The 12,779-nt window shown below is 55.7% G+C and overlaps 2 protein-coding genes across 37 annotated transcripts in view; one reads left to right on the top strand and one right to left on the bottom strand.

The window, feature by feature from the left end:
* Tsc2 (TSC complex subunit 2) overlaps positions 1–10,744 on the top strand; it is a 34,639-nt gene extending 23,895 nt beyond the window's left edge. For 5 of the 30 annotated variants that reach the window (XM_063268436.1, XM_039085227.2, XM_039085230.2 and 2 more), the window contains 17 exons: positions 649–777; positions 2,040–2,204; positions 2,366–2,518; positions 2,605–2,717; positions 3,729–3,941; positions 4,628–4,831; positions 5,449–5,517; positions 6,569–6,699; positions 7,025–7,515; positions 7,735–7,810; positions 8,005–8,091; positions 8,767–8,953; positions 9,106–9,245; positions 9,929–10,007; positions 10,075–10,166; positions 10,250–10,348; positions 10,439–10,744. In XM_063268436.1, the coding sequence (XP_063124506.1) occupies positions 649–777; positions 2,040–2,204; positions 2,366–2,518; positions 2,605–2,717; positions 3,729–3,941; positions 4,628–4,831; positions 5,449–5,517; positions 6,569–6,699; positions 7,025–7,515; positions 7,735–7,810; positions 8,005–8,091; positions 8,767–8,953; positions 9,106–9,245; positions 9,929–10,007; positions 10,075–10,166; positions 10,250–10,348; positions 10,439–10,603 (2,593 nt within the window). In that variant the 3' untranslated portion in view covers positions 10,604–10,744. 30 annotated transcript variants of the gene reach the window in all.
* Positions 10,741–12,779, bottom strand: part of Pkd1 (polycystin 1, transient receptor potential channel interacting) — a 47,950-nt gene continuing 45,911 nt past the window's right edge. For 6 of the 7 annotated variants that reach the window (XM_063268414.1, XM_008767539.4, XM_008767540.4 and 3 more), the window contains 3 exons: positions 12,617–12,751; positions 12,237–12,542; positions 10,742–12,142 (listed from right to left, as the gene is read on the bottom strand). In XM_063268414.1, the coding sequence (XP_063124484.1) occupies positions 11,675–12,142; positions 12,237–12,542; positions 12,617–12,751 (909 nt within the window). In that variant the 3' untranslated portion in view covers positions 10,742–11,674. Of the gene's footprint in view, positions 12,143–12,236; positions 12,543–12,616; positions 12,752–12,779 lie in introns of all 7 variants that reach the window. The other variant, NM_001414013.1, reaches the window with a different exon arrangement.

Below are 12,779 nucleotides of genomic sequence, written 5' to 3'. Positions count from 1 at the left end.
CTTATCAGGGTCACGCTGTTCACCATCACAGCCGCTTGTGCCAAACCTGAGAGCAGAGCTGTGCTGGTCTCATTGTCCGTTTGCACCTCATTGCCCTGCCACCCTGCCTGCCCGCTGCCTGCGGGCTGCCTCAGCTCTCCTTGGGTGGGGCACGGCACTTTCCAGCGGAGCCCGCCCTCCAGTGGGGCTGAAGAATGTCATTTGACTGTCCTTGGCCAGAGCCTCTTCCTCTCAGGGGCTCTCGGCCCCTCAGGGGCTTGTGCTGAGAAATAGCCTTTTCCACCGGGAGTTGGGGCCTGGCCTCAAGGCCTCTCTGGGGTGAGCAGGGGTATTGGTCTGCCTGGAATCTGCCGTGCGGGCGAGCCACACATTTAATTTGCACTACTGTCCTTTGTTTTGGTGTCATGCGTGAGACCTTACGTTTTTCTTAGTCACATTTACAAGCTGTATTTTTATGCATTTTTGTTTTCTGTTTCTTCCCCTGCTCACTGTCCTTTGGCATGGTTCTGTTGTTCATCTCACCCGCGGGACCTCTCCATCTTGACCCTGTGGCCTGGGACCTTTCCTCCTCACCCCTCCAATGGCTTGTTCTCCCATTCCTGGGAGCTGGGCTCTCTGGGGCTTGGGGCTTCCTTCCTCGCCTGGTAGTTTGAGGATAGCCAGAGCCCCCAAACAAGGCCTGAATAACTCTCCACCTGTGAAAGAATTCAAAGAGAGCTGTGCAGCCGAGGCCTTCCGGTGCCGCAGCATCAGTGTATCTGAACATGTGGTCCGCAGGTAGTGGGGCTGTGTCGGGTGGGGGGCACGGACCTGGAGCTTGGCCCCGTGAGCACCCGGGTGGTGGTGCATGGGGCTGCATGCATGACCTTCTCGCCTGCCGGCAGCTCTCCCTGACAAGAGCTGGAGGACAGCCTGGCCCCAGCCTAGCAGAGCCTGGTGGCAAAGGGTGGGAAGGTTGCATTCTGTCCAAGCCCTGTACGAGCATAGTTGGCTGCACAGCCCCCGCAGAGATCATCCCCCAAGCCCTGACTAGAGCTAGAGTAGCTGCTCTGAGAAGATTGGGAGTGAGTGTCAGCCCCCTGGGATTGGCACCAGGGAGCAAGACCAGCGCGAGCTTTGCAAATCCAAGTTGCTCAGGTGGCAGACGCCACTGCCCTAAGTTCGGCACCACATTCTGTAGAACAGATTTTCTTCTTGGGCTTCATTCTCAGAGGAACTGGAGGCTTTTGTCCAGTGATCTGGGGTGGAGGCCAGCCTGGAGGGGTGGGGGAGATGCTGGGCCCCAGAGGTAGGTGCTAGCATCTTTGTGGGAGTTGTGTCTGCACAAGCGATAGGGTGTCTTTCCCTCACCTTCTAGCCCTTCGTGGGTGTGGCCTCAGTCACCCTGAGATCTAGCTCCTCGCTAGTGACTGCCTTGGGTTCTCACCTCAGTGTGGCTTCTGAAAGCTGGGAGAGTGAGGTGCTCAGTAGTATCCCCCATTAACTCTTTCTTTCTGGCAGACTCCTTATAACCCAAATGTGACTAAAGAGATACGACATTTCCGTCAAAATCAAACTTACAAAGACCTGCCTCTGGTTCTGGGGCATGAGTGAAACTTGGCCAGTCACCCCAGTTCACTTAGCCCGTAAAGCTCAGCCACTCCCCGTCTGTGACAGGAGGTGGCCCGGTGGGCAGAATGCAATCTTGCTGTCTTCCCTTGGTCTCTGAAGTCTGCATGACTAAGCTGTGGGCTGCAGCCATGGCTAACTCTTATGTGCTTCGGGGAGAGGGAAGTTCTGTCTCACCATTCTCTCAGCTGTGCTCCAAACAGAGGGGCTTTGCTGTGAGGCTCTGCCTCCCTTCCTCTCTGGGACGACGCGGTCCACAGGGCTTGTGAGGTTGTAGCTCCACTAGCCACTGTGCCCTGGCTCTGGTGGGCTTTCTGAGCAAGGCCATCTTGGCCGTGCATGCATTGAGCTTTGGCTCCTGGTGGTAGGTGACTCAGCATGGTCCTTCCCTCAGCCCTGACCTCTAACCCTGGTATGGTTTCTCCCTCTAGCAGAATACAGACATCTCTTACCAGTGCCAGCTTGGGGTCTGCGGATGAGAACTCTATGGCCCAGGCTGATGACAACCTGAAGAATCTCCACTTGGAACTCACAGAAACATGTCTGGACATGATGGCCCGATATGTGTTCTCCAACTTCACTGCGGTTCCCAAGAGGTATGAGGACCTACAGGATTGGGGCACTGTGGGTGGGAGGGGTAGCTATCTACAGCTCTGGGCTCCTGAGGTCCTGCTGGTCTTCAGGAGCTGAGATTCACTCTGGAGCTCCCTTTGACCCTGCACATACAAGCAGGAGGTAGACATTTTTACTCTTTTAGGTCCCCTGTGGGAGAATTCCTCCTGGCAGGGGGCAGGACCAAAACGTGGCTGGTTGGAAATAAGCTGGTCACTGTGACAACGAGTGTGGGAACTGGTACGCGGTCGTTGCTGGGCCTGGACTCCGGGGATCTGCAGGGTGGCTCAGCATCAAGGTGACCGTCCCTCCCTTCTGTGTATACTGTGCTCCTAGAAACCCCGGGGGACCGTGGTTGACTCTGTATGGCACTTCTGTCCTTAGCTCTGATCCTGGCACACATGTGAGGCAGACAAAGGAAGCACCGGCCAAACTGGAGTCCCAGGCTGGGCAGCAGGTGTCCCGTGGGGCCCGGGACCGAGTCCGCTCCATGTCAGGTAAGACTCTACCTGAGCCATCTCCTGACACATATCCATTATCCCTCAGCTCCCTCTCAGTTTGGCCCAATGTGCAGAAGGACTGTTGGCTGGCTTGATGACTGGCCACTTGGGGGTGGTCCTTGGATGGCATACTTGTCACGTCTGTGTGTAGAAGCCTGGTACCTCTGCTCATCAGTGGAGTCAGGCTCCTGCAGCTGAAGGGCCTAGAAGCCAGCTCGGCCCGAGCACTCTGTTATGATTGATAAGTTGTGGGTCAGTGGGTGGGCATCAGTGACCTTCGCAGTTGGCGCAGGAGGCCACCACTCTTCCTTTTCCTCCTCCTCCTACTCCTCCTTTTTCTCCCTTTTTCTTCCTGTTTTGTTTTCTTTTTTATTTATTTGTTTGTCTTGTTTTTTTCAAGACAGGGTTTCTCAATGTAGCCCTGGCTGACCTAGAATTCGCTCTGTAAACCTCAAACTGGCCTCAAGCTCACAAAGATCCACCTGCCTTTGCCTCCCCAGTGCTGGGATTAAAGACATGTGCCAATACTGCCTGGGCTTTGTTTTGTTTTGTTTTTTTAACTTTTTTTTTTCCGGAGCTGGGGGCCAAACCCAGGGCCTTGTGCTTGTTAGGCAAGCGCTCTACCGCTGAGCTAAACCCCCAACCCTTTTTTTTTTTAACTTTTTAGTGACTTATTTTTATTTTATGTGCATTGGTGTTCTGCCTACATGTGTGTCTGCGTGAGGGTGTCAGATCTCCTGGAACTGGAATTCCATACAATTGTGGATGCTGGGAATTGAACCTGGGTCCTCTGGAAGAGCATCCAGTGCTCTTAACCACTGAGCCATCTCTCTGAGGCTACCACTCTTAAAGGGTCGAAACCCAGGACTGGGGCTATCCTGTTCTACCTTTCCTTGGGCATGGGCCAGGTGCTTCCAGGATGGCTGGACTCTATGTCCAGGGGTCTGCTCTGTACTGGAGTTCACTGGGCAAGTGGTGGTCACCAGTTCTAAACTCCCTTGTTTTTAGGGGGCCACGGCCTTCGAGTTGGTGTCCTGGACACTTCAGCTCCCTACACCCCAGGAGGCCCTGCTTCTCTGGGAGCACAGGCAGCACCAGCAGCAAGGCCTGAGAAGCCCTGTGCAGGAGCCCAACTTCCGGCAGCGGAGAAGGCGAACCTGGCAGCCTATGTGCCTTTGCTGACCCAGGGCTGGGCAGAGATCCTGGTCCGCAGGCCCACAGGTACTGACTGTCTGGAGAGTTGCAGTGGTCATCTTCAGGCTGCAGACCCAGAGCAGTGAGCACAAGGGCCCTGAGACATTGACCCTGAAGCTGGCCGTCAGAGGTGTATGGTGGCTGAGGCAGCTGGCTCTTTAGACGTTTAGTCTCCCCGTGTAGAAGACCAGAAGATGAGACTCGGTGTGGGCAGGGCTGGTGCCCTCCGTGCCCTCTCCTGAGACTGCAAGTGGCTTCCTTCTCTCTTTGTCCTCATGCTTGAGCCCAGATCCTTTATCACATGCACACCAGTCGTTAGAGGGGGCCACCCTTGTGACCTCATTTGACCTTGTTAACTTCTTTACCATTTCCACAGTCACTTTCTGCAGCCATCTCTGAGCTTAGCATATGAATTTAGCCTGCAGCAGGGGCATGCCCACCACCAGGAGGAGCTTAATGAAGACTCTAAGCCCAGGAACAGTTGTGGGTGCTGTGGGGATGTGGTACAAGGAGAAGCTATAACTTGGCTGCCAGGCTGTCTCAGGGGCCCCTGTCCTGATGTGTCTGAGCCGAGCCTGGCCTGCCCGCCCTCAGTGTAGTGCTCATCTGGAGTGACACAGGGCGGGAGTGGGTATAGGCTGTAGGAGGTAGTGCTAGGAGCGGGGTGTGACTGAGAAGTGTGGCCTAAGCTTTGAGGTACCCCCTACCCCCAGGAAACACCAGCTGGCTGATGAGCTTGGAGAACCCGCTCAGCCCCTTTTCCTCAGACATCAACAACATGCCCCTGCAAGAGCTGTCTAATGCCCTTATGGCTGCTGAGCGCTTCAAGGAGCACCGGGACACGGCCCTGTACAAGTCATTGTCAGTGCCAGCGGCTGGCACAGCCAAGCCTCCTACTCTCCCACGTTCTAACACAGGTGAGTGCAGATCGCGGGCAGTGCTGAGCTGCAGATGCTTGGTCTGATGGCGCATGACTCCCTCCACTGTGGCCTCTCACATGTAGTTTTCAGGGTGTTTGGGGGAGATACTAGTGTTCTGGTCCCTAAAGTTTAGGAGCAGGCTCGTGCCTGCTGAAGAAACCCTGTTCCTTGGAGACTGGTACTTCCTAGCACCATCAGGATGCTGCTGAAGTTGGCAGTGTCTGGGTGGAGCTCTCTGAAGCACCTCCATGATGGGCTTGGCCTTGGTGAGGAGGCACTGTGGGCAGCCGAGCACAGCTTGGGCCTGGGTGGGATGCCTGAGCTTGCCTGCTTGTGTGCTCCCAGCCTGCCAACCCTACCCAGCTAGGTCCTTGGTCACATGTGGCCATAGATGGTACTTGGAGGCCGAGGACACTCATACGTCAGCAGCTGGCCAGCACTGACCTCCCAAAGGCTGTGCATGCAGTTTGGAGAGCTGGGAGCCCTGTGTGCCGGCCCTGGCCGCCGCTGGCCCTCCCCTCTCTCCTCTCCAGGCCCGGGGCTATGCCCATCCTCTCTGCTCGGCCTTGTGCAGTCTCTGCGCTGACGAGGCTACTCGCGTGGTTACCTTGCAGTGGCTTCTTTCTCCTCCCTGTACCAGCCCAGCTGCCAAGGACAGCTGCACAGGAGCGTTTCCTGGGCAGGTATTGGCGCGTGCGTCCCTGTGAGGAAACCATGTGGTCTGCAGAGCACCACTCTGCCTCATAGACGCTGTTCTCCTCGTCCCTCATCTGGTCACCCTTCCATGGCTGACTGAGCCTCTCATCACCCTTGGGGAGCAGGGTCCTGACTGACATGAGGACATCTTGTGTAGGACACCTGTGCTTAGCCCTTTGACACATGTCCTTTTGAGCAGAGCTCTGCTTCTGAGCTGTATGTGGCCTCTGGCTGGCAGGTTGGGTAGGTCTCCTTTTCCCTGTGGGTGGCAGCTGTTGGGGTTGCCTGGCCCTAGGGCTCTGGTGAGTCCTTTTCCTGGCTAGCTACTGATCTGATTGTTTTGTGCGTCTCCTTGCATCATAGCTGGTCGAGGACCTAGATGACAAGGCCCCTAGCTCTTTGCCACTGGCTCTGGAAAGTTGCCCAGCAGACTCTCCTGTGTACAGGAGCCAGTTCTGGAAGGGCAGTGTATACATGGCTGCTGGAGTGTGGGCAGGAGCTAGGGGAGGGTGTCAGTCAGGCTGCACAGACCCTTGATTGCTTCTTACCCACACCCTGTCCTGGCTTGTGTTGCCAGGGACTTGATCCCTTCCCTTAGGTACCAGATTTGAAGCTTCTGTCCTCAGGGTAGGCTGTGAGTCTGCATATGGGGACATCCTGTCAGCTTCTTTCTCGGGTCCAAAGCCCTGGAGAAACAAGGCCTCTTTCCTTAGTCTCAGAGTTGGCTTCAGACCCTGTACCCCTCTCACACTTTAGTCCTCCTTGAGTGGGGATTCTTGCCCCGCTCTCCTACCTGCCTTGCTAGTGATGCAGGGGTGGGTAGAGCTGCTGCACACTGGCCTGCTGCAGGTGTTAGAGCCAGAGCTCCCCGGGCCTTCAGAGTCCATCTCTAGCCTGCTCCAGTGGCAGCCACAGGCAGAGGGTGGAAAACTCTGCAGGGTGCTGCCCTTCCAGCAGGGAGAAGCTGGTGTTCTGAGGTCACATGAGCGTCCAACCCTGCCCAGCACACAGCAAGCAGCCCTGTCTGTGTCCTCTCAGACTCGGCCGTGGTTCTTGAGGAGGGAAGTCCAGGAGAGGCTCATGTGCCAGTGGAGCCCCCCGAATTGGAGGACTTTGAGGCAGCATTAGGTACAGACAGGCACTGCCAGCGGCCTGACGCCTACAGCAGGGTGAGTGTCATAGGAAGTTGTTGGGAAAGCTGGGGCAAGTGGTGCAGTGTCTGTCAGACTCCTGGCACTATACTAACTTTCTGTGTGAACTGGATAGGTCTCCTCCTGACTAAGAAATGGCCAGTTTTTCCCATGCACCCCCCAACCCCCACCCTGGCTCCTGTTCCCACCATCGGGGTCTCGCCCTCTATCTGAGTGGCATTTATTGTGGGCCTTTTTTAGTTTGTTAGAAGGGATGGCAGGCACTGCCAGAGGACTGGAGGGGGACCCAGAGGAACCTGTGCTTGTGCCTTCTAACAGTGTTTCTTTCAAATTGTCTTTGCAGTCTTCCTCAGCATCTAGCCAGGAAGAAAAGTCCCACTTGGAGGAGCTGGCTGCAGGGGGTATCCCCATTGAGCGGGCCATCTCCTCTGAGGGGGCTCGGCCTACAGTGGACCTGTCCTTCCAACCCTCACAGCCTTTGAGCAAGTCTAGCTCTTCTCCTGAGTTACAGACCTTACAGGACATCCTTGGAGACCTAGGGGACAAGACTGACATTGGACGGCTGAGTCCTGAGGCTAAGGTCCGATCCCAGTCGGGGATCCTGGATGGGGAAGCAGCTACCTGGTCAGCTCCGGGTGAAGAGAGCCGTATCACAGTCCCACCTGAAGGTCCCCTGCCTTCCAGTTCTCCCCGCTCCCCTAGTGGCCTCCGGCCCCGAGGCTATACCATCTCTGATTCAGCTCCATCACGAAGGGGAAAGAGGGTAGAAAGGGACAACTTCAAGAGCAGAACTGCGGCCTCCAGTGCTGAAAAGGTGCCAGGCATCAACCCTAGGTGGGCACAAACCCCAAGTTGCTACCATCTCCAGGGGATGCATTTTCTCTTTGGCTGGAGCTCCCAGACACTGCCTGGGAGAACAGGCAGACACGGATCCTTGTGTCTTCCTTGTGGCTGGTGGGAGCCATGAGGAGGGTGGGTCCTTGACTTAGGTCCTGCCATGGTGTGGGTGGGGCCTCCATCCTGGCCCTGCCCTGACCAATGCTTTCCCTGCAGCTTTGTGTTCCTACAGCTCTACCATTCACCCTTTTTTGGTGATGAGTCCAATAAGCCCATCCTGTTGCCCAACGAGGTAGGCCAGCCTGCCTTCTGCCATAGTAGGGGTGGGGTCACAGAGGGTCTATTCCCTCGTGGCAGTAGGCTGTGTTCTACTTGGGTAGACACAGTCATCCTGAGGACTGGTACTATGTAGACTATCTGGGTTGGCGGCGGCTGGTGGCAGGGTAGTCTCTGCCCTGAACTCACATAGGTTCTGTGTGTCTACAGTCCTTTGAACGGTCAGTGCAGCTCCTTGACCAGATCCCATCCTATGACACTCACAAGATTGCTGTCCTGTATGTGGGAGAAGGCCAGGTAAGGCCCTGGAGTCAGCATAGGACTACTGGGTCTCAACAGTGGGTGTAGGTCTCTCCCACCTTAGAGTTCAGTCTGATTCTTTGATACTCTGGAGTACTGGGAGCTTGTTGAGCCCTGAGCCAGAAGCACAGCCATGAGATGACAGACAGGCCAATGTATTGGTATGCAGAGCTGTGAGGACTGCAGGGTGCATGCACACAATAGCAGGGCTCTGAGGTCCTAGGATGGGCCACTGAGTGAGAATAGCTAAGTGGCAGCAGACAGAGGGCCATCATGGATAATCTCAGCCTAATAGATGAACATGGGCTATACTTTTCTTCTGAGTGAGGTGGGGACCCTGGACTACTTTGAGCCACCATTAGTGCCAGCATTTTGAAAAATATCCCTCTGCTGTGTAGAGCCTTGATGGAATCAGGTGATCACTATCCAAGTGAGAGGAACAGGCTTGGGTTTGGTTGCAGGGTTGCTGAGCAGTGCTAGGGTTCTGGGTATGTTGTTGCTAGCTGAATGTAAGGGTAAAGAAGCAGGGAGGCCAGGGGTCACCCATGTATAAGACAGGACAGCTGTGAGCATGAGAGTAGCCGAGTGGGAGATGATTTCCATCAGTGCCGAACCTGCCAGGCTTAGGACTGTTAAAGTGGTGCCATTCTCACGCCCTGGATTTTTCCACAGAGCAGCAGTGAGCTGGCCATCCTATCAAATGAGCATGGCTCTTATAGGTACACAGAGTTTCTGACAGGCCTGGGTCGGCTTATTGAGCTGAAGGACTGCCAACCAGACAAGGTGTACTTAGGTGGACTGGATGTGTGTGGCGAGGATGGACAGTTCACGTACTGCTGGCATGATGACATCATGCAAGGTGTGTACTGCTCTAGGCAGGCCTGCTTCCAAGCCCTGCCCTCTGGGAAAGAAACAGGAGATCTGGAGGGAACAGGGATCTGAGCCTGGGCCCTTAAGTCCAGCATTTGGTATCCTGTCCTGGCACCCAGTCCAGTGTCACCCACCCTACAGCTGTTTTCCACATTGCTACCCTGATGCCCACCAAGGATGTGGACAAGCACCGTTGTGACAAGAAACGGCACCTGGGCAATGACTTTGTTTCTATCATCTACAATGATTCTGGTGAGGACTTCAAGCTGGGCACCATTAAGGTGAGTGAGATCTCCATGTGCTGGGTACCAAGGCAATGGCTGAGCTCTGCCACTCCCATCACCAGGCTGATCAGCAGCCCAGGCCATCTACAAAATGCTCGCTGGTATATCTAGAAGTGGCCTTGAGTGTTGTCTTGGGAGAGGGTAGGATCTGGGAGCCCCATGTACTGGGACAGGCTATCAGAGACACAGGAGACATGATCACAAAACCTTTCTTCATATATAGGATGAGCTGTGGCCCTCAAGCCTAACTAGGTGAATATGTCCTGGGCTGTGTACAGTGTGTGCAGTCTGCTTACAGTGGCTTTTAAGGGTCCTTGTTGGGTCTGCACTGTATCACAGCTAGGGGAGGTGAGGCAAGGCTTTGGGAAGCCAGTGTACAGGGGCTCATGGGCAATGTCATCCCAGGAGAATAGCCTCAGCTTTGTCTCTTATGTCTGTGTATGTGTGTCGGGAGTACTTCGGGGTGCCAGGCAGCCTGTAAGACAGGTTGTATGTTTTAAGCTAAACATAAACAAATCTGTTAGGGCCCAGATGGAGAGTAGGTTGTTTAGCCAGAGATGGAGACAAAGGTAGGTGGACAAATGCTGCCTTGCTGAGGTGACAATCCTCGACACAGCAGAGCAGAGGGCCTGCCTTTAGCGCATGCTCATACCAGGAGGATTTTCCTCTCGTCTGGGCAGGGCCAGTTCAACTTCGTCCATGTGATCATCACACCGCTGGACTATAAATGCAACCTGTTGACCCTGCAGTGCAGGAAAGGTGAGGCCCAGGCTGGGTAGGGTGGCAGTTTTGGCCTGAGTCAGGTATGAGCAGTGTGTCTCCACAGACATGGAGGGCCTTGTGGACACCAGTGTGGCCAAGATTGTGTCTGACCGCAACCTGTCCTTTGTGGCCCGACAGATGGCCCTGCATGCAAATGTGAGTAGTGGCTGCAGCCTGGGGAGATGGTAGTGTGGTGCTCCTCGGTGGAGCTCACTATGGCCATACTCTGTCCTCTCCAGATGGCCTCACAGGTACACCACAGCCGATCCAACCCCACGGACATCTATCCCTCCAAGTGGATCGCAAGACTCCGCCACATTAAGCGTCTCCGTCAGCGGGTAGGAAGGACAGGGCTTCTGAGATGTGACGTCTGAATCTTGTTGGAACAGAACTTCTGGGCTCACTGCCAAAGCTTTCTCTCTCTCTAGATCCGTGAAGAAGTGCACTATTCAAACCCAAGCTTGCCTCTGATGCACCCTCCAGCCCATACCAAAGTCCCAGCTCAAGCCCCTACGGAGGCTACACCCACCTACGAGACAGGCCAGCGGAAACGCCTCATTTCCTCTGTGGATGACTTCACAGAGTTTGTGTGAGGCCACCAGAGCCACAACTGGAGTCCCGTGGCCATGCACCTGGCCCTTCCCTGAATGACACCTCCTGACTGTACTCTTACATGAAATAAAACTGCCCGTGCCCATCTGGCCCTTGGAGTTCAGAGAGCAGCACAGACAGCAGTCAGACAGCTTCTTTATTTGACTTTGTCTTGTCTGTTTGGGGCTGGAGCAGAATCAAGGCTAGAGCTGCAGCTGAGCCCACAGAGGCAGGCAGGTGCCATTGCATACATTCTCCCCCCCTCCCCCCGCCATGGGGCCAGCCCCATTGGTGGGCTTGTCCAATAACTTCTTGGCATCTTTCATCCCATAGTAGTCCTGCCCTTGCTCAGATCTGAGACCAGCAGATCTGCGTGCTGCCTGGCCCCAGACAAGGGAGGGAAACAAGGCCATGGTGGCCCCAATTGCTGTCCAGCGCCTGCCCAAGGCCAGACTCGGATCCAGTAATAGCTGCAGCTCCCCGCACCCCTGCCCTGGGTAACAGTGGACCCATTTTCAGCCCAAGTAGAAAATACTGACATACAAAAATATATACATTTTAACCCCATATAAATTATTGATGGTGGACATAGGAAGCAGGTGGGAACTAGAGGGCAAGGATGCTGCGGAAACAGGAGAGGTGGTAATAACTTAGGGGACGGATAAAGGAGAAGTGTAGCCTAGCCCTCCCTCGAGCTTAGATTTTAGCAAGAGGAGATGGCCGCCTAGGGGTAGAGCTGGGCGCAGCCCGCTGAACCTGAGGACTCGGGGGAAATAAATTAGCATCTTGGAGGCTGGGTACTCACTTGGTCCAATACTGCTGTGTCCTCCTGTGCGGAGGGGACCCTGGGTCCTGGCTGGCCATACAGCCTTTTTAAAGTGCTGAAGCCCCATAGGTGGGCAGGTAAGGAAGGCAGCAACACCTGTACCCGGAAGAACTGGTGTGCAGCTGCTCTGCCTAGCCCAACCTAGAGGGCAGCAGAAGGTAATACTGAGTGGTGTCCACCCTGGCTCTGAGAGGCCAGTGTAAGCTCCAGGCACTCCCAGGGAAAGGAATGGCAAGACCCCTAGGGACTAAGTGCTGCTGGGGTGGACCTTGTTATTAGGCCACAGGGACACCCTGCTAGGGCCTGTAGTCTGATCTGGCCCCTGACTGGCCCGAGCAAGGCGGCTGGGCAAAGCTGGCTGAGAGGCTGGGAAGCCACCAGGGGAGGGCGAGGAAGGAGGTCCGCTGTGCCCATGGCCTCGAAGGCTCTGGAGTTGTTGCTCCAGCTGGTAGACATCCTCTGTGGCCTGGTTGAGTCGGTCAAATTGGACAAGCAGGCTTTCAAACACAGCATGTAGGCGTGAGGGCTCTGGTTCCAGCCTCAGTGCTGAGCGGCCTAAGCCAGCACTCAGCCCATCTGGCTGGCTGGATGAGGTGGAAGGGTGTGAAGCTTCTGAACCTGCGCTGGGTGGAGGCACAACTGGGGATGACTTGGAACCCCTGGATGAGCGGGAAGGCAGTGGATCCATTCCTTCAAAGCGGACTTTGTGGCGGAACTGGGGGCGGCACAGGGGCTCGGTCAGTCCGGCTGCACCCTGGGCTCGCGAGACCCAGGGTGTGTCCCTCTCCCCCCCACTGGGCCGTACCCACCTCCTTGACCTTGCTGAAGCCCATCCAGAGCCGAAGCCTACGCAGGAAAAGCTCCACCATCTCATAGTCCTGGGGCTCCCACGCTGGGCGGTAAAGCTCCCCACGCAAGGCATGGTACCGCCAACGCAGGAGGACAGCCCCTAACCTCAGGGCACCCCACACTCGCAGAGCCCAGAGCCCCACACACAGCAGTGGGGACAGGTACCAGGACTCAGAAGGGCACAGAGTGGGGACCCTCGCCCCAGGGCACAGTACCAGGAAGGCTCGGGCCATGCTGTAGAGAGTATCTGCACCAGAGGAAATAAGCTACGGGAAAGAGACACAGATAAAGGCACGCCCTTGGGGAAGCCCTTTCCTGCTACCCCACAGCAGCAACCTACCAGGATGGCCATCTGTGCATAGGCCACGCCAAGCAGGACCAGGCCCAAGGTGGCTCCCATGAGCTCTGGCAGCGCCCGACACAATGTCTTGCCAAAAACAGACCACTGGCGCACAAACCGCAGCTGCTGGGCAGCCTGTGGACAGGAGGTAGTTTGTCAGCTT

This window comes from Rattus norvegicus, chromosome 10 (assembly GCF_036323735.1).
Source record: "Rattus norvegicus strain BN/NHsdMcwi chromosome 10, GRCr8, whole genome shotgun sequence".
In the NCBI taxonomy this organism is placed as follows: Eukaryota; Metazoa; Chordata; class Mammalia; order Rodentia; family Muridae; genus Rattus; species Rattus norvegicus.
The sequence above is the reverse complement of the archived record's forward strand: the minus strand, read 5'-3'. Positions and strand labels throughout refer to the sequence as shown.